Below are 19,216 nucleotides of genomic sequence, written 5' to 3'. Positions count from 1 at the left end.
ATGGCTCAACTGGAGAACAGGTGGGTCGATGGCTAAACTGGAGAACCGGTGGGTCGAGGGCACATCTGGAGAACAGGTGGGTCGATGGCTCAACTGGAGAACCGGTGGGTCGATGGCTCAACTGCAGAACAGGTGGGTCGAGGGCACAACTGGAGAACCGGTGGGTCGATGGCTCAACTGGAGAACAGTTGGGTTGAGGGCACAACTGGAGAACTGGTGGGTCGATGGCTCAACTGGAGAACAGGTGGGTCGATGGCTAAACTGGAGAACCGGTGGGTCGAGGGCACAGCTGGAGAACAGGTGGGTCGAGGGCACATCTGGAGAACCGGTGGGTCGAGGGCACAGCTGGAGAACCAGTGGGTCGAGGGCACAGCTGGAGAACCAGTGGGTCAGGGATTAGACAAACCCAGGCTCTTTGGGAACAGTGGGAACTTGACAGCAGCTCAAGGAACCAGAGGCTTGGCATAGGTGGGATGAAACAGCACTAGGCACTAGAGTGGCTTGCCAGGACAGAAGTAAACAAAAATAAATTAAACAACACTGCAACCTTGCAGAGAAATTGAATGCACACAACGCACAAAACGAACCAGCAAAGACATGAAGGACATGAGGCACAATATAAAGGGACCAGAGCACATGAGGATCAGGTGAGCACAATTAGTGTTGTTGTGTGAGTGCTTGTTTAGCCTGGCTGGACATGTGGCAGATGAGAGAAGAAATTGATATTGAATGTGAAAAGAAGGAAATGGTTCTTCCATAACACCGCACTGTGAATTTCCCACACCAGGAGTAATTTATATAGTTCTATATTAGTTATTAACATTATCTATTAAAAAAAGCTATGTTCTATTAAAGAAAATATAGAAAAAAAATATTTTTGTGTGCTATAAAGTGGTTAGAAAAAGTTTAATTGGAATCGGCTAAAATCTGTATCGGCAGGTCAAACTCAATGAAAAATCGGAAATCGGAATCGGCCTAGAAAAATGTAATCGGTGCATCTCTACTACTTACAATGATTTCAGTCTGTGTTTCAGTGGTTTATCCACTGTATGGGTCTTCATGTGTCGCTTCAGGTGAGCTTTAGCAGAGAAACTCGTTCCGCACTGATCACACGTGTGCGGCTTCTCTCCAGTGTGGATCCTCTCATGTCTTTTCAGATTTGATGACAGATTGAATCTCTTGTCACAGTGTGAACACTTGTAAGGTTTTTCTCCAGTGTGGATCCTCTCATGGTTTTTCAGGTTTGCTGACAGATTGAATCTCTTGTCACAGTGTGAACACTTGTAAGGTTTTTCTCCAGTGTGGATCCTCTCATGGTTTTTCAGGTTTGCTGACAGACTGAATCTCTTGTCACAGTGTGAACACTTGTTAAGTTTTTCTCCAGTGTGGATCCTCTCATGGATTTTCAGGTTTCCTGACAGACTGAATCTCTTGTCACAGTGTGAACACTTATAAGGTTTTTCACCAGTGTGGATCCTCTCATGGTTTTTCAGGTTTGTTGACAGACTGAATCTCTTGTCACAGTGTGAACACTTGTAAGGTTTTTCTCCAGTGTGAATTCTCTGGTGCCGTTTTAAACTGTCCGCTGTAATAAACGTCTTCTCACACTCAAAGCACATGTACTCTCTTTCACCAGTATGCATTTTTTCATGTCCACGTAAATATTGCAGCGATGAAAAACTCTTTTCACACACAGAACATGAATGCGGCTTCTCCTTCGTATGAACTCTCAGGTGTGACTTCAGCTCTGATGCCCTAAGAAATGTTTTGCAACATTGATGACATGTGAATGTCTTCTCTCCAGTGTGGATCCTCGTGTGTATCTTCAGTTCACTTTTAATAGAGAAACTCTTTCCGCACTGATCACATGAGAACGGTCTTTCTCCAGTGTGGATCCTCATGTGTATCTTCAGTTCACTTTTAATAGAGAAACTCTTTCCGCACTGATCACACGTGTGTGGCTTCTCTCCAGTGTGGATGCTCTCATGTCTTTTCTGATGTGATATGTGACTGAATCTCTTGTCACAGTGTGAACACTTGTAAGGTCTTTCTCCAGTGTGGATCCTCATGTGTCGCTTCAGTTCACTTTTAAAAGAGAAACTCGTTCCGCACTGATCACATGTGAGCGGCTTCTCTCCAGTGTGGATCCTCTCATGTGTTTTCAGATTTGCATACTGATTGAATCTCTTGTCACAGTGTGAACACTTGTAAGGTTTTTCTCCAGTGTGAATTCTCTGGTGGAGTTTTAAACTGTTTGCTGTAATAAAAGTCTTCTCACACACAAAGCACATGTGCTCTCTCACACCAGTGTGTATTTTCTGATGTGTCTGTAAAGATTGACTCTGTGAAAAACTCTTTCCACACACAGAACATGAATACGGCTTCTCCTTCGTATGCACTCTCAGGTGTGTCTTCAGGTGGAATGCCCTAAGAAATGTTTTGCTGCACTGATCACATGAGAACGGCTTTTCTCTGGTGTGGATCCTCATGTGAACATTAAGGGATGAAGATTGACTGAAACTCTTCCCGCACTGATCACATGAGAACGGCTTCTCTCCAGAGTGGATCTTCATGTGTATCTTCAGTTCACTTTTAAAAGAGAAACTCTTTCCACATTGATCACACGTGTGCGGCTTCTCTCTAGTGTGGTTTCTCATGTGACGCTCAAGACTTTGTTTGGTTGTGTAACTCTTTCCACACTGAGTGCAGGTTGTAGATTTCTTGGCTCTTCTTTTCTTTAAAAATGTCTGTTTAGTCTTTGAGCGACTCAAAGGTTTTCCTCCAGGTTTGACATGATGTTCCTCCTCTACTTCACTCAGTTCTTCACTCTCCTCCTCCACTTCACTCAGTTCTTCACTCTCCTCCTCCACTTCACTCAGTTCTTCACTCTCCTCCTCCACTTCACTCAGTTCTTCACTCTCCTCGCTCTCTTCCATCAGGTCTGGCATGAAAGAAACAATTATTACATTTAATTTTTAGTACATAAAAATATTTCTCTTCAAAGAGTGAAAAGACATGAAAGTGAGCCCTTATGTAATGGTAGAAAGTAGACAACTGCTATAAAATATGATAATGTCATGCCTTTCTATAAATTGATTATATGTCCTTGAAACTTTCCATGAATAAGGTCAATTTATCTTCCAACTATTATTTTTAAAACATTATAGGCACGAATCCCATGTTTCTTTAGCAAGAACTATTAAATATATTTGATCAATAACCCAATTATCTGAAAATGTAAGATGGCGCCGCGGATGGCTGCCTCGGTGTGGAGCTCTCCAGTTATTGTGTTGTTTTTGTTGGTTTGTTCTGCGTTTAGTCATTCTTTTCCTATAAGTTTCACCGAAGACGAACTACTGAACATTAGGAAACACACACCAGACAACTTTTTTACAGATTTTGATTACTCAGACGTTTTACTGGACATTCTCGTCGGAGGGGCAGCGGTGTTGTTTAAACGCGCGGTCAGACGCAAACGCGGGAAGCGCGCCGGCGCGCTGGTTAAACTCCGCGAGCGCGGCCTCTGCACTGCACTCCCCAGTATTCATCTTGCGAATCTCCGATCTCTTCCTAACAAAATGGACGAACTTCTTCTCCTCACCCGCACTAACAAGGATTTTTTAAACTCCGCTGCTCTGTGCTTCACTGAAACCTGGCTGAGTGAAGCCATACCGGACAACACACTACATCTGCCGGGCTTCCAGCTGTTCCGAGCGGATCGCATCGCGGAACTAACGGGGAAAACGAGAGGTGGTGGATTGTGTTTCTACATTAACGAAAGTTGGTGTTTAGATGTAACAACACTGAAGAAGATGTGCTCTCCTAATTTAGAGGCGCATTTCATAAACTGTAAACCTTTCTACTCGCCGCGGGAGTTTTCCTCATTCATTTTCGTGAATGTTTACATTCCTCCAGACGCGTATGTGAGCGTGGCGCTACAACAGCTGGCTGAACATATAGCTGAAATGGAACAAAGGTACCCAGACTCTCTTTTAATCATTCTTGGGGATTTTAACAAAGCAAATCTCTCCTGTGAACTGCCAAAATACAGACAGCATGTTACATGTCCTACCAGAGACAGTAATATATTGGACCACTGTTACACCACGATAAAGAATGCGTATCACTCCGTCCCACGGGCAGCTTTGGGGCTCTCTGATCACTGTTTGGTTCACTTATACCGACCTACAGGCAGAAACTGAAATCAGCTAAACCTGTAATAAGGACTGTAAAAAGATGGACCACGAAGCAGAGCAGGATCTACAGGCCTGCTTCGATTGCACTGATTGGACTGTTTTTGAAGTTGCAGCCACCAATCTGGATGAGCTCACAGATACTGTAACATCATATATCAGTTTCTGTGAGGATACATGCATTCCTACCAGGACATTCTTATTCACTAATGATAAACCATGGTTTACTGGGAAACTCAAACAGCTTCGTCATGCCAAAGAGGATACTTACAGAAGTGGGGATAAAATCTTGTATAACCAGGCCAGAAACAGACTGACAAAGGAGATCAGAGTTGCTAAAAGAAGCTACTCTGAAAAGCTGAAAAAACAGTTTTCAGCCAACAACCCGGCATCAGTCTGGAGAGGCCTGAGGAACATCACCAACTACAAATCACCACCACCCCCCCCCACCCCCCCCATCTGTGGAGAATCAACAACTTGCTGAAATTCTCAATGCATTCTATTGCAGGTTTGAGAAGCCCAGACTCACTCCTCACACCCGCTCTGATGTGCACTTCACACATCCACCATCACCTCCTGCAACCCCTCTCCTCCCCCCTTCTGCCATCCAACCTGAGCTTAAGGTCTGTGTGGAGGACGTGAGCCGAGTCTTCAAAAAACAGAAGACTAGGAAAGCTTCAGGCCCAGACGGCATCTCATCTGCTTGTCTAAAAGCCTGCGCTGACCAACTGGCCCCAGTCTTCACGCAGATCTTCAACAGATCATTGGAGCAGTGTGAAGTTCCCTGCTGCTTCAAACGCTCCACTATCATTCCGGTTCCCAAAAAAACTAAAATCACTGGACTTAATGACTACAGACCTGTCGCTCTCACGTCTGTGGTCATGAAGTCGTTTGAAAGACTGGTGTTGGCCTATCTGAAGGACATCACTGGACCCCTGCTGGATCCCTTTCAGTTTGCTTACAGAGCAAACAGGTCTGTGGATGATGCAGTCAACATGGGACTACACTATATCCTGCAACATCTTGACAGACCTGGGACTTATGCAGGGATCTTATTTGTGGACTTCAGTTCGGCCTTCAATACCATCATCCCTGATCTTCTCACAGCCAAACTGACTCAGCTCTCCATGCCATCCTCAATCTGTCAGTGGATCTCCAGCTTTCTGACGGACCGGCAGCAGCGAGTGAGACTGGGGAAGCTCTCATCCAGGACCCTCACCATCAGCACTGGCGCCCCCCAAGGATGCGTTCTCTCCCCACTGCTCTTCTCCCTGTACACTAATGACTGCACTTCTAAAGATTCCTCTGTCAAGCTCCTGAAATTTGCAGACGACACCACCGTCATCGGTCTCATCCAAAATGGTGACGAGTCTGCTTACAGACTGGGGGTTGAACAGCTGGCTGTCTGGTGCAGTTATAACAACCTTGAGCTGAACACGCTCAAAACAGTGGAGATGATTGTGGACTTCAGGAGAAAATCCCCAGCACTCCCCCCTCTCACCATCATGAACAGCACTGTGGAAGCAGTGGAGTCATTCAGGTTCCTGGGCTCTACCATCTCTCAGGACCTGAAGTGGGCAAATCACATTGGCCCTCATTTATCAATCTTGCGTAGAAACGGGCGTATATGTTGGCGTAAGATTATGCTTACACTCCTCTCATCGCCTGATTTATGAAGCTGTGCGTACCTTTGAAATCCAGGTGTACGCAATACCTGCCCTTGATAAATGCCGCGGCTGAAAACGATCGTCATTAGAATAACACGCCCCTATATATTCAAGTCTCCGCTTCCCCCACGCCCTCATTTTACGCCATGGACACACGGAAGACGGCAAAGAAGAGAAACTTCTTTGAGAAAGAGAAAGCGAAACCAGGGAAGTGGAAAGAAACAAAATTGATTTCTAGATTTTTATTATTAATGACACTTATTGTTATTTAGAAGAAGAATGTCGTTATTATTATTATTTGTATTATTAGGCTATTATTATTTAAAAGAAGAATGTCATTTTTATTATTTTGTCAGTCTGAATAATTTTGTTGGTCATTGAAAGCCTTTCATTACTGAAGCCAGTCCGTGCACACCTGCCGGGCCTAACCCTGGCCTAACCATCGTTTCAAAGAATAGTACAACGGCGAGCGCGTCGAGTATAAACGCCTCGTCCGTTTGGGGAGGTGCGCGCGCAGTCTGCGGAGACTCGCGCTGCGGAGCCAGGCGAAAGTATTTAACAAGGCTTGAAACGTCAGGTAAAGCGCACAGGCTCGCAACTGAAGGAATACATATGCCTACAAATCAAATGCTTTGGTAAAGTCACACAACTTAAACATTGAAGTCCATGTTGCACAAAAATAAACACTGAAGTTTATAATTAGCCTACTATGTTGTTTTTTTTTTTTTTTTTACAGTGGGTCATAATATATCATATCTTTTAGTTTGTCAGTGCGTTTTGTGGTGTTAGGAATTGTTTTTCTGCGCATTCCCGCACTCAAAACGTGCGTACACCACCTCCTGAGCTGGCGTAGGATTTGAGCGTGCCGTACGCCAACGTTCATATTGATAAATCTCAAAGTCACCGTGGTTTTGGGTGTACGCCAGGTGTACGCTGGGAATTTGGTGTACGCACTTTTGATAAATGAGGGCCACTGACTCCATTGTGAAAAAGGCCCAGCAGAGACTATACTTCCTTCGCCAGCTGAAGAAGTTCAATCTGCCACAGGAGCTGCTGATCCAGTTCTACTCAGCCGTCATTGAGTCTGTTTTAAGCACTTCCATCACTGTCTGGTTTGGTTCAGCTACCAAATCGGACATCAGGAGACTACAACGGACAGTCCAGACTGCAGAGAGGATTATTGGTGCCCCCCTGCCAACCCTACAGGACCTGTACTCTTCCAGAGTGAGGAAGAGAGCAGGTAAAATCATCACAGACTCCACTCACCCTGGACACCCCCTGTTTGAACTGTTACCGTCAGGACGGCGACACAGATCACTGGCCACAAGAACATACAGGCACAGGAACAGTTTCTTTCCACAGGCCATTTCCCTTCTGAACACTTAACACGCCCCCCAATGCATATGCCTGTAAGTGCAATACTCCCACTGTCTAGTGCAATATTCTCTAACTCAGGTGATATTTATATTTATATTAGGGCTGGGAATCGATTAAAAAAAATTAACTAATTAATTGCACAATTTCTGTAATTAATTGCAATTAATTGCGCTTCCCCCAAGCTTGTAATCATCAATATTTAAACTTAGAATCACCTAATTAAACAACACAGGAAAAAAAGGGAACAGAAAATAGCCCTATATTAAAATATTAAACATCAATATATCAATATATTATTCTTTTTCAATAATCAATCAACATAATCAATTTAACAGATTATTATTATTATTTTATTAATTATTAAAACAAAATATAGTCCTACAAAGCTATTATTACCAGAGCATGTGATCAGAGCAGGTAATTTTACCATTGTTGCCCAGCATGACTATACCAGCTCAGCAAACAGAAGTCAACAGAGAAATTTCACGTTACTTGAGTGGACTTTACTTTTCCAGTGCTTAGTAGGCTACATGATTGAAGCCTTTGGGCCGTTAACGACAGAGCCGCCGACACACACACACACACACACACACACACACACACACGGAACGGAGAGCGCGCCGCTGCTGGGCCATTAACGACAGAGCGAGCCGACACACACACACACACGCGCGCGGAGCACAGAGCGCGACGCACATACCGAGCGGAAAAGACCCGCTCATGAAAGCTGCCCGAGAATGAAACCTGACCGCCGAACATGGAGGGGCGGGACGGCATATTTCGGCCTTTTTAATAGCAGACGCAACAGGAAATCATTAAAACGAGGCAAAAAAAAAAAAAAAAAAAGTGCTGCGTCAATTGCGTTATTTTTTTTTAACGCGTTAAACATTTCAAATTAATCGCAAAGATTAACGCGTTAATTCCCCCAGCCCTAATTTATATTATTCATACTACTCAAAATACTGTAAATATGTTCATAATTTGTAAATGTTTATTCGGACTAAACCCAACTATGACCCTACTTTTTTACTTTTATACTAATATATATATATATATTAGGGGTGTGACGAGATCTCGTGTTACGAGATCTCGCGAGATTAAAACGCGACGAGATTTCTCGTCGAGGTGAAACTTTGTCTCGTGAGTTGTTGTGATGGAGCGTGATGGAGCGTGAGGGTGAAGATGCCCCTCCCACTTTTAAATCATTTGTGTGCCGGGCCAATCACACACACCCTCCGCGCGCACACACACAACACACACACACACACACACACACACACACACACGTGTCCCTCGCTCACTCACTCACTCACTCGCGCGCGCACACGCACACACACACACACACACACACACACTCACTCACTCGCGCACACTCAACCCGTCGTGGAGGACCGTTAAAATTAAACATGCTAGTCTTTCTGTCGTGATGTTCTGAAGCATCGCAGACGCGTAGATTATCGCCCACTATGACACACTATACGAAATTAAACGATCGAATCTTGCGTCCCGACGCCCGTTGTCCGAATCTCCACGAAACGGATCGTGCCAAAATCGTGCTAAAATAGTGTAATCTGAACCAGGCAGGTAATAAACATTTGACCTATCACGCAAAGAACCTATTAAAGCACTAAGACATGGGAACAGTATAGCTAACATTCACATATCACAAGTCATATCGACATCGCAATATTAAACAATGTTATCGCACATCGCAGCTTTTCCTCATATCGTGCAGCCCTGCCCAAAGGTCTCAACTGCTGCCAGAAATCGTCGACATGCTTATATTCTTGAAAAAGAACATGACCATAATCTTAGGCTGTTCTGTGTAGTTAATTTATCTCTTTTTCATGCTTGAAGAACATTTTTGTTTCTGTTTGAACTTGTAGTTTTGAGAGAGCAGTACTTTGATTATGGATACACACTTACTGTTTGCATTTAAAGTGTTATTTCAGTTATTTATATTTATTTTATTTATACTGTTTTATTTTTTTATGTTCGATTTGTGGAAAGGAGTTAGATTTCTCATGTGAAATCGTACAGGGGAGAAGCCAGACGGTAGAGTTTATAGCAAAACATTTTGCAGTGTTTGCATGTCCTTTACTGCATAGAATTAATTAAAATAGAAGTAAAATAACATTCATTACAAGTTGATTTCAAAATGCACCTAAATTGTTTTGCATTTTGTGATTTTCACAGAGGTGTCAAAAGTATTCACATTCATTACTCAAGTAGAAGTATAGATACTAGGGTTTAAAAAGACTTCTGTAGAAGTTGAAGTATCAACTCAAGCTTTTTACTCAAGTAAAAGTATAAAAGTTCTGGTTTCAAAACTACTTAAAGTATAAAAGTAAAAGTAATGTAAGGAAAAAAATGCCATTAAGGACAAAAGCTTAGGCCGCGCCACTGGGGCCTATATAGTGCACTACCCCCCTCCTCAAAAAAACACATTTCTCTAAAGGCCACATTTGACTATAATTATATTAAAATGTTGATGTTGAAAAATTTGGGATGATGCACTAGGCTACCTGTTTCAGCCATATATATGCCCCATAGAAAATTAATTTTCTAAATAAATAAGCTAAATAAGCGGAGGAATCAGGAAACTAATAGGATAATGTATTAAGGTTTTTAGTCTATATTGACCTTAACAATACGTAAATTAATTAATTCTGTAATGTTACAAATAACTAATAAAGACATGGTGGCAGTTTAACAGAGACTTAACTTTACTCCACTCATAGTGCAATGCAATAGTGCAATACTGTCTTGTTCCTTGCTTTTTGAAGAAGCCAAACACATGTCTGCATCTTTCATTAAAGGGATATAGTTCACCCCAAAATGAAAATCATTTACTCACCCTCAAACTGTTTCAATCCTGTATGAATTTCTTTCTTCTGATGAACACATAAGAAGATATTTTGAAGAATGTCGATAACCAGACAGTGGATGGACCCCATTGACTTCCATAGTAGGAAAAAAAAAAATACTATGGAAGTCGATGGCTACCATCAACTGTCTGGTTATCGACATTCTTCAAAATATCTTCTTATGTGTTCAGCAGAAGAAAGAAACTGGTTTGAAACAACTCGAGAGTGAGTAAATGATGACAGAATTTTCATTTTTAACTAAGTGAACTAATCATTTAACAGAAATGAACTGTTGGCATATGTTTCACATCAATACTGTCCAGTTTGTCCTGTTGGACACGACACACAGCAATACTGTCGTGTCACTTGTGACCTCTGAGCCATGTTTTCAGTGTCCTAAGAGCACTGAAACTTCTTTCAGTCCAGCTGATGAGACTGGGATGATTTGATCAACAGGCCTCTCATTTCAACAAGACCAGTCTTCAACAGACCAAGCAATGTTATTTTTTCATGTTTTATGGGGACTTTCCATAGAATGATTTTTATACTGTACAAACAAACTGTGTATTCTAGCCCCCTATAGACTAACCTTACCTATCACAGAAAACTGTCTGCATTTTTACATTTTCAAAAAACAAAAGTCTGATTTATAAGCTGTTTTCTGAAAAAAAAGAAAGAAAAAAAAAGGACAAGGATTTCGAATATTGATATTTTGACCCTATAATGTAGAGTTGCACACACACACACACACACACACACACACACACACTCTCTCTCTCTCTCTCTCTCTCTCTCTCTCTCTCTCTCTCTCTCTCTCTCTCTCTCTCTCTCTCTCTCGCTCACGCTCACACACACACACACACACACACACACACACACACAACACTCACACTCTCTCGCTCACGCTCACACACACACACACACACACACACACACACACAACACTCACACTCTCTCGCTCACACACACACACTAACGATTATGTTAGTGTTATGTTACGATTGTCATTATATTGTAAAAACGTCTGTCCCCAAATCAATATTTGACGCGATTTGCCCCGTATTCTTGAGCACAGAACTGTTGATTTCTCCCTCGCTTACCGCATCTAGGTTTCCTTAGGACTCGGAGGAGTTTTGGCGCTTCGCACAACCAAATGTGACTACAGTACAGCCTCTCACAAGTTAGAAAGAAAACACAAAGCCAATCAGTTTAGCGATGTGTGTTCAGGAGGCGGGACTCAGATCTATTAACCGTTTGTGTAATTGGCCAATTTTTTTTTTTTTTTTTTTAACGACGACAAGACGGAATGAAAACAAGCCGAAATGAACTAGGAGTAACGAGGCTATTTTTAAAATGTAAGGAGTAGAAAGTACAGATAATTGCGTGAAAATGTAAGGAGTAGAAGTAAAAAAGTCGTCTGAAAAATAATTACTCCAGTAAAGTATAGATACCCAAAATTTCTACTTAAGTAATGTAACGAAGTATTTGTACTTCGTTACTTGACACCTCTGGATTTTCAGTTGAATAAAATACTATTTTCCATTCATATATTTCATCATTGAGGATTTCTTAAAAATTGTGTAAAAATCTCGTCTTGTCTCGTTCTCGTGAACCCAATCTCGTGTCTCGTCTCGTCTCGTGGAATAAGCGTCTCGTCACACCCCTAATATATATATATATATATATATATATATATATATATATATATATATATATATATATTAAGGTGGCCCTTATTTTTCAAGTTTTGATTTATAATTGTCCGACCCTCTCAAGTTGTTCCAATACATGAAAAAATTATTCAGGCAAAATATGAGCTCATTTGAACAATATTTAGAGGTGGCTCGATGACGTTGAAATTTTGTATAATCAGTTATATGCTCAATTTGTGATAATTACCACTTGCCTAATTTTATCTAAACTAATTATATTACATACTTGCTTATTTAGTGGCAATTCTGAATTTACACCTATTTTGCACAAAATATATTCTATGCATTTCTTGCAGAAGCATAAATTGTGTTAACGACGGGCTAACGAAGCCACTTTCACAGAAATGCCTGGTGTTAAGAAACTCTGAACTATTGACTTTGAACTGTGCAAACTTAGTCCAGGCAAAGTAGCGTTTTACGACAGACTAACTGTAAAATAATTTTTTGCAGCTTAGATCATTTCTATGAGGTGTCCAGAACAACATACTAAGTCCTAAGAAATCCTAGTTGAGGAAATATGTTAAATTCTCACCAATCCGAGATGTGTGCCAATAAGGCCAGGCATCAATACACCCCAATGGGGCTATTTTTGTCCTTTACTCCTATCAAAATGAAACTTTACATAATGAAAGTACCCACGAAAAGTTTTTTTTTTTGTATTACAAGTTTCTTTTGAAATGAATTTGAATATGCACATGAGTGCCACACTTATTGAATATGTCCTAATTTGCATATAGGCAGAAACACCATTCATATGTATGACAAATACATTGACCCGATCTTCATCCAATCTTCCTACTGCCAATGGGTGATGGCAATGCTGCTTTTAGACCGGCCTCTAACCTGAAAACTGCCTGGCTTAGTAGTACCTGCCAGGGGTATACTATAACCCCCACTGGTATAGTCTTCAGGGTCGGTAACAACAGGTAACTAAACATGGGGAGGTTTCTTTTAGATTTTTTCTTTAACTAACCTAGATATTGCTGTTGCTAGTTTCTCATAACACTGCAAAGCTACTTTACAAACGGTGGAAGTCTGATATGTGGCCCGCCTGGTCTGAAATACTTGCTAACTACAAAAAGAGAAGCAGTTTTGGTGTCTGGCAAAATTATTGTAAAGAGCTGGAATGTCTGGAAAGTGTGTCTATCTGGTTTTTCATCTGTCTTCTGTGTGAGAGTGAATCGTTTAGTTGGTAAGAATGACTTCTGCCTGTAATCTCGTAATCTTACCAACAATACCAATCATTTGTAAATCTACCAGCCCAAAACTTAGTGTGGCAAGTGACTTCAAATGTATCGTGTTTATGCATAGGTTAACTTACTGAATGGACATGAATATGTTAGTTATTTGGCCCCTGTTTTTTCTACTTGTGACTTTATGGTTTCTTGGCCATAAGACAATTAGGCCTAGTGTTGAGCTCATTTGCATATTTAAAATAGATTTTTCAAAGAAACTTGTAAAACAAAAATGTTACTTTTCATGTATACTTTCACTATGTAAAGTTTTATTGTGGTAGAAGTGAAGGAAGAAATTAAGCCTATGCGGGTGTCTTTTGGGTAGCCTATATTCGATTAATGTATAGCTCATTTGCATATTCAAATTAATTTTCAAAGAAACTTGTAATACAAAAAATGTGACTCTTCATGGGTACTTTCATTGTGTAAAGTTGCATTTTGATAGGAGTAAAGGAAAAAAATAGCCCCATTGGGGTGTATTGTTGTCTGGCCTTATTGGCACACATCTCGCATTGATGAGAATTTAACATATTTCCTCAACTAGGATTTCTTAGGACTTAGTATGTTGTTCTGGACACCTCATAGAAATGATCTAAGCTGCAAAAAAAATTTTACAATTAGTTCTATTTTTGGCTCCAAAATTTGTTACTTTGCCTGGACTAAATGTGAAAAGATGCGTATCATCAGTTATCTTACAATTGTCAAATGTATGTTGTCTAAGATATATTTGGTTAAATAATTAATATAGTACTCACATTGAACTATGATCAAGTAATAGGCTATGTGATTTGATGCATTCTGCAAACTGTGTATAGTATTGAATACAATGCTCAATGCTAAACGTTTTAGAAAGAAGAATTTTGCTGACTTGTAGAATTGCCTTCAAAAACAGCGAACTTTGATGTGCTTGAGCTACCTCTAAATATTAATATTTTTGGGCCATTTTTTTTCTGGGGTGTTTTTAGCATAAATGGAACAAATCTAGCGGGTCAGGCTGCAAAAAAAAAAAAAACAATTTTACATTTAAGGGCCACCCTAATATATATATATATATTTTTATTATTTTTTAGTTTTTTTTATATATATTTATTCTTAGAATTTGTATTACTATGTTTCTTGTTGTATTTGTATTTGTATATGTGCACTGGAAGCTTCAGTACCAAGAAACATTCCTTGTGGGTGCAAGCACACTTGGCAATAAAACTCTTTCTGATTCTGATTCTAACATGATATTAACATTAAAATGTACAATACTGCCATATTTTGACACCAACTTTGAGATTGATATTTATTTTGCTAAAACGTTCCCTGTCTGCCTCCCTGCCTGCTGTGAGTTTGTTTGCTTCGGTGCGGTAAGCTCCGTCTTAGACTAGGATTTCTTTCTGTTTTGAACCATCATTTTGTATATTTTCTAGTTGTTTATACTACTAAATACAGCTTACCCAACATCTCAGATTAACCTGACATTGCTAGCTTCCGTTATTATTAGCACAACACACTAGTAATTCGCTAGCCTGTTAACACGCCACCCATGTGCTTAGTTATTTATTATTTATTTTCTCTCATGCGCCCTTGCCTTTGAGTTCATAAAATGCCCAGGGGGCTGTTCCATAAAAGCCGCTTAGAAAAGCGGGGATTAAACTCCAAAACCGGACTTGAATGAGCCTAACAAATAAGTTGGGGCTAAAGTGGTTCCATAAAAGGTAATTGAAGTTCACGCAATCTCACTAATTTGATCCAGGCTTATCAAGTCTAGATAATTGCGTGTGCACGCGTTTCTGAAGCAGCCCTAGAGGTCGATCGTGGATTATTCAGACTAAAATATACATTTTGCTTGGAAAATTAATATGCAATATTTTATAACACTAGAAATATCTTCTAATTATAATAATTTATCTTTAGGATGTTGGATAAGTTGCAGTGAACTTCTAGCGAACAGAAGTACTTCAGTGAACAGAAGTAGCCTAATTCAGGGAAGATTTTTTTTTAAGAAACTAAATATATAAAGATACAAAATATAGTTTTGGGTATAGGACCTATGCTACTTAATAAATATGATGTATATTTATTTAGAATGCTGAGAATTACAGCTTTTAATGCAATAATTTTTTGGATAAAGCAAGAATCCCCAGTTTTAAATGAGTGGTTAGATTTAGTTTCTAGAATGTATTTTTTATATATTATACATATAATATAATATATTCTTAATGTGCTTTACATTATGAAGAGGATAACATGAAATTAAGAGCAAATGTATACATTTTGAAAAGATATGTGCAACTCTAAAATCAAAGAATATTCCATAAAATAAAGGAATATATATTAGCCTACATTAACTACATTTTTATATAACCCTCCCTCCCTTTTATTTCTAGGCTAGTTATTTGTTATTTTATTTATTTGCTTATTTTAGATTGAATATTTGATATTCAAATAATATTACTTGAATAACTATTAGGCATTATGTGTCATTATAAGAGTTTGATATAAATATGTGAATGTTACATTTTTATTAATATTTATTTATTGTTTTTTTGTCTTTTCCCCCTTAAATCACATGTAAAAGTGTCTTTGAGTACTTTTTGGTTATTGTTCTAATCATGTGTTTTTTAGGCTATGTGTTGGTGGGTATTATCACAAAAGAAAAAAAGTAGAAGGAAAAATAAGGAATATTTATTGGGGGGAAATATGATGTCTTTAAAGGAACTGTCAATTTGTATAATTGTGTTAAATGTGTTTGAATTGAAAGACATAATAAAGTACATAATATATATTTTATGCTAAAATATTTGTTATTTGGACATTAGAAGTTCCTTATTTAGAGTTTTAAACCTACAAGTGTATTTTTATGATATATTCAAATGTAGGCTAATATACTGTCAATTACTAAGCTCAGATTCATCTTACCAGTTAAAATTCATACTGTGCTTTTGTAATAATTTTTTTTTAATTTTGTGATTTTAACTTCTGCTTTACAAAGCTTTTTTTTAGATTGTGTTCTAATGTTCTTCTAATAATCATAAACATGTACTACAGCTGCCAAACAAACCAGAGAGAAATGTATTCATATGTCTATATTGTCTAATTTATCATTGTAGCCTTATTTAAGTTGATTTTCTGTATGTATTTATGTTTGGACTAATAATGGTTAATAAAGTCCAATAATGGTATGAGAGAGTGTCAGTGGTAATATCATTGTGTTCTTGTTGGTCAGTGTTAGAGGATCTGTGTAACAAATGAGGCTTAGCCTGACAGTTAGCCTGCCCTGGACCAGGCTAGTTTACCAGCATAAGTTGCCAGGGTAACTGAGTTTGAACTTTTTTAAGTTTGATTTATGAAACCGAATCTACCAAAAGTAAGCCTGACTAACCGAAATAAGCCTGGCTTATACTCTAATCTTGGTTTATGGAACAGCCCCCAGGTGAGTAAGAATCAGTCAACAAACATGGTGAGTAAAGTCTTCTCCTGTTATTGTCACCTGCACTTCATGTCACATGTTTAAAGGGATACTCCACTTTTTTTGGAAATAGGCTCATTTTATAACTCCCCCAGAGTTAAACAGTTGAGTTTTACCGTTTTCGAATCCATTCAGCCGAGTTTCTGATATTTAGAAGAATGTCAGTAACCAGACAGTTTCTGGTCTCATTGACTTCCATAGTATATATTTTTTCCTACTATGGAAGTCAATGAGACCAGAAACTGTCTGGTTACTGATATTCTTCCAAATATCAGAAACTAGGCTGAATGGATTCGAAAACGGTAAAACTCAACTGTTTAACTCTGGGGGAGTTGTAAAATGAGCCTATTTCCAAAAAAAGTGGAGTATCCCTTTAACATAGCCTTCTCTGTCGGCAATATAGGATTTATATGTGATAAATGCAAGGAGACAGTCAGGCTGACGGAGAAGATTTCAGAACTAGAGTCACGCATCCAAACTTGAATTGAGGATAGTAAGAGTGCTAGAGCTTTAGATACTGCTTTGGATGCGCCTAGCATAGTAAACTCTTTACATGATTTGGTTCCATCTTAAGTAGAGCCTGCGCAGCCGGGCAAATGGGTGAGTGAGGGATCGCTCTAGTCGCGGATCAAAAAAACACTCTTCCGCTCTGATTACCATAACAAATCGATTAGCCCCGCTCAGTGAAACACCCACTGAGAATCCTGTTGATTGTGCCCTAGTAATTGGTGATTCGATCACACGGAACGTGAAAATAGAGACACCAGCCACCATAGTCACATGTTTGCCAGGAGCCAGAGCGCATGACTTCAAAGCAAATTTAAAAATGCTGGCTAATGCTAATCGTAAATTCTCTAAGATCATTATTCACGTCGGCACTAATGATGTTCGACTCCGCCAGTCGGAGATCACCAAAATTAATATTAAAGAGGTGTGTGAACTCGCAAGTATGATGTCAAGCACTGTAATTTGCTCTGGCCCCCTTCCTGTTCGTAGGAGTGATGAGATACTTAGTAGATTGTGTTCACTCAATGGATGGCTGTCGAGGTGGTGTCCACTTAATAATATAGAATGGGGCAGACCTGACCTGTCGAAAAGAGATGGTATTCATCCGTCCTGGGATGGTGTTTGATTAGGGTTGGAGATGAACTGTGCAGGACAGTCAATCGGCAGGAGCAGGATTGGGCACCCCTGCCTTACTCCAAAAGCACTCATTGTTAATAATATGATTTCAGACTATAATCTAGATGTGCTGTGTTTGACAGAAACCTGGCTAAAACCAAACAATTACATTACTTTAAATGAGTCCGCCCCACAAGATTACTGTTATAAACATGAACCTCATCTGAAAGGCAAAGGGGGAGGTGTTGCTGTAAATTATAGTAATATTTTCAAAACCAAAGAGATGCTCCCAGATGTGATAGATCCTCTTCTTAATATCATTAATTCATCTTTGTCTCTAGGATACGTACCAAAAACGTTTAAGCTGGCTATGATTAAACCGCTTGTTAAAAAAATGCAACTTGATCCAACAGAATTAGTCAATTACAGACCAATCTCGAATGTACCCTTTCTGTCAAAGATACTAGAAAAAGCAGTATCCTCACAACTGTGTTCCTTTCTTGAAAGAAATGATCTCTGTGAGGATTTCCAGTCTGGATTTAGACCGTACCATAGTACAGAGACAGCTCTCGTTTGAGTCACAAATGATTTGCTATTATCATCCGATCGTGGTTGTATCTCGCTATTGGTGTTACTCAATCTTAGTCCTGCATTTAACACCATTGACCACAACATTCTTTTAAATAGACTATAAAACTATGTTGGCATTAGTGGAATTGCACTAGCATGGTTTAAATCATACTTATCTGACCGTTATCAATTTGTAGCAGTAAATGAAGAGATGTCTTATCTATCACAAGTTCAGTATGGCGTACCACAAGGCTCAGTACTAGGACCGCTGCTGTTCACTCTGTACACTCCTAAGCTACCCTTAGGAGATATCATTAGGAAGCATGGCATTAGTTTTCACTGTTATGCTGATGATACTCAGCTCTATATTTCTTTAAAACCTAACGAAACTTACCAATTCACTAAATTAACGGAATGCATATCTGATATAAAAAATTGGATGACTCGTAATTTCCTACTTCTAAATTCTGAAAAAAACAGAGATTCTAATTATTGGACAAAAAACTCCCACACGTAATAACCTAGAATACTGTCTAACACTTGATGGCTGCTCTGTTAAGTCTTCGTCGTCGGTTAGGAACCTGGGTGTGCTCACGCAGTAAAAATGCCCCTGCCCGCGGCCAAAACCACGCCTGTGGATGAGAATCCAAAACATGGACTGGTGGGACGTTGTCCTGCTTCACTTCACAGACGCGCGAGTGAAATGAGAATGCGGAACAATTAGTTAATGCGTTCATGACCTCAAAGCTAGATTATTGTAATGCTCTACTGGGTGGTTGCCCTGCACGCTTAATAAACAAACTACAGCTGGTCCAAAACGCAGCAGCTTAAGTTCTTACCAGAACCAGGAAATATGACCATATTAGCCCGGTTCTGTCAACACTGCATTGGCTCCCTATTAAACATCGTATACATTTTAAAATATTGCTGATTACTTACAGAGCACTAAATGGTTTAGCTCCGCAGTACTTGAGCGAGCTCTTAAAGCAGTGATCTCAAACTCAATTCCTGGAGGG

The 19,216-nt window shown here is 39.6% G+C and overlaps 1 protein-coding gene across 1 annotated transcript in view; it reads right to left on the bottom strand.

The window, feature by feature from the left end:
* Nucleotides 1–221: 221 nt before the first annotated feature.
* The window catches only part of LOC309498855 (uncharacterized protein), a 28,628-nt gene continuing 9,633 nt past the window's right edge, over nucleotides 222–19,216 (bottom strand). Inside the window, exons 2-3 of the mRNA XM_082169802.1 lie at nucleotides 1,012–2,941; nucleotides 222–500 (exon numbers count right to left, since the gene is read on the bottom strand). Coding sequence (XP_082025928.1) covers nucleotides 485–500; nucleotides 1,012–2,941 — 1,946 coding nt within the window. The 3' untranslated portion in view covers nucleotides 222–484. The remainder of the gene's footprint in view (nucleotides 501–1,011; nucleotides 2,942–19,216) is intronic.

This window comes from Leuciscus leuciscus, assembly GCF_965113295.1.
Source record: "Leuciscus leuciscus genome assembly, chromosome: 1".
Taxonomy (NCBI): domain Eukaryota; kingdom Metazoa; phylum Chordata; class Actinopteri; order Cypriniformes; family Leuciscidae; genus Leuciscus; species Leuciscus leuciscus.
The sequence above is the reverse complement of the archived record's forward strand: the minus strand, read 5'-3'. Positions and strand labels throughout refer to the sequence as shown.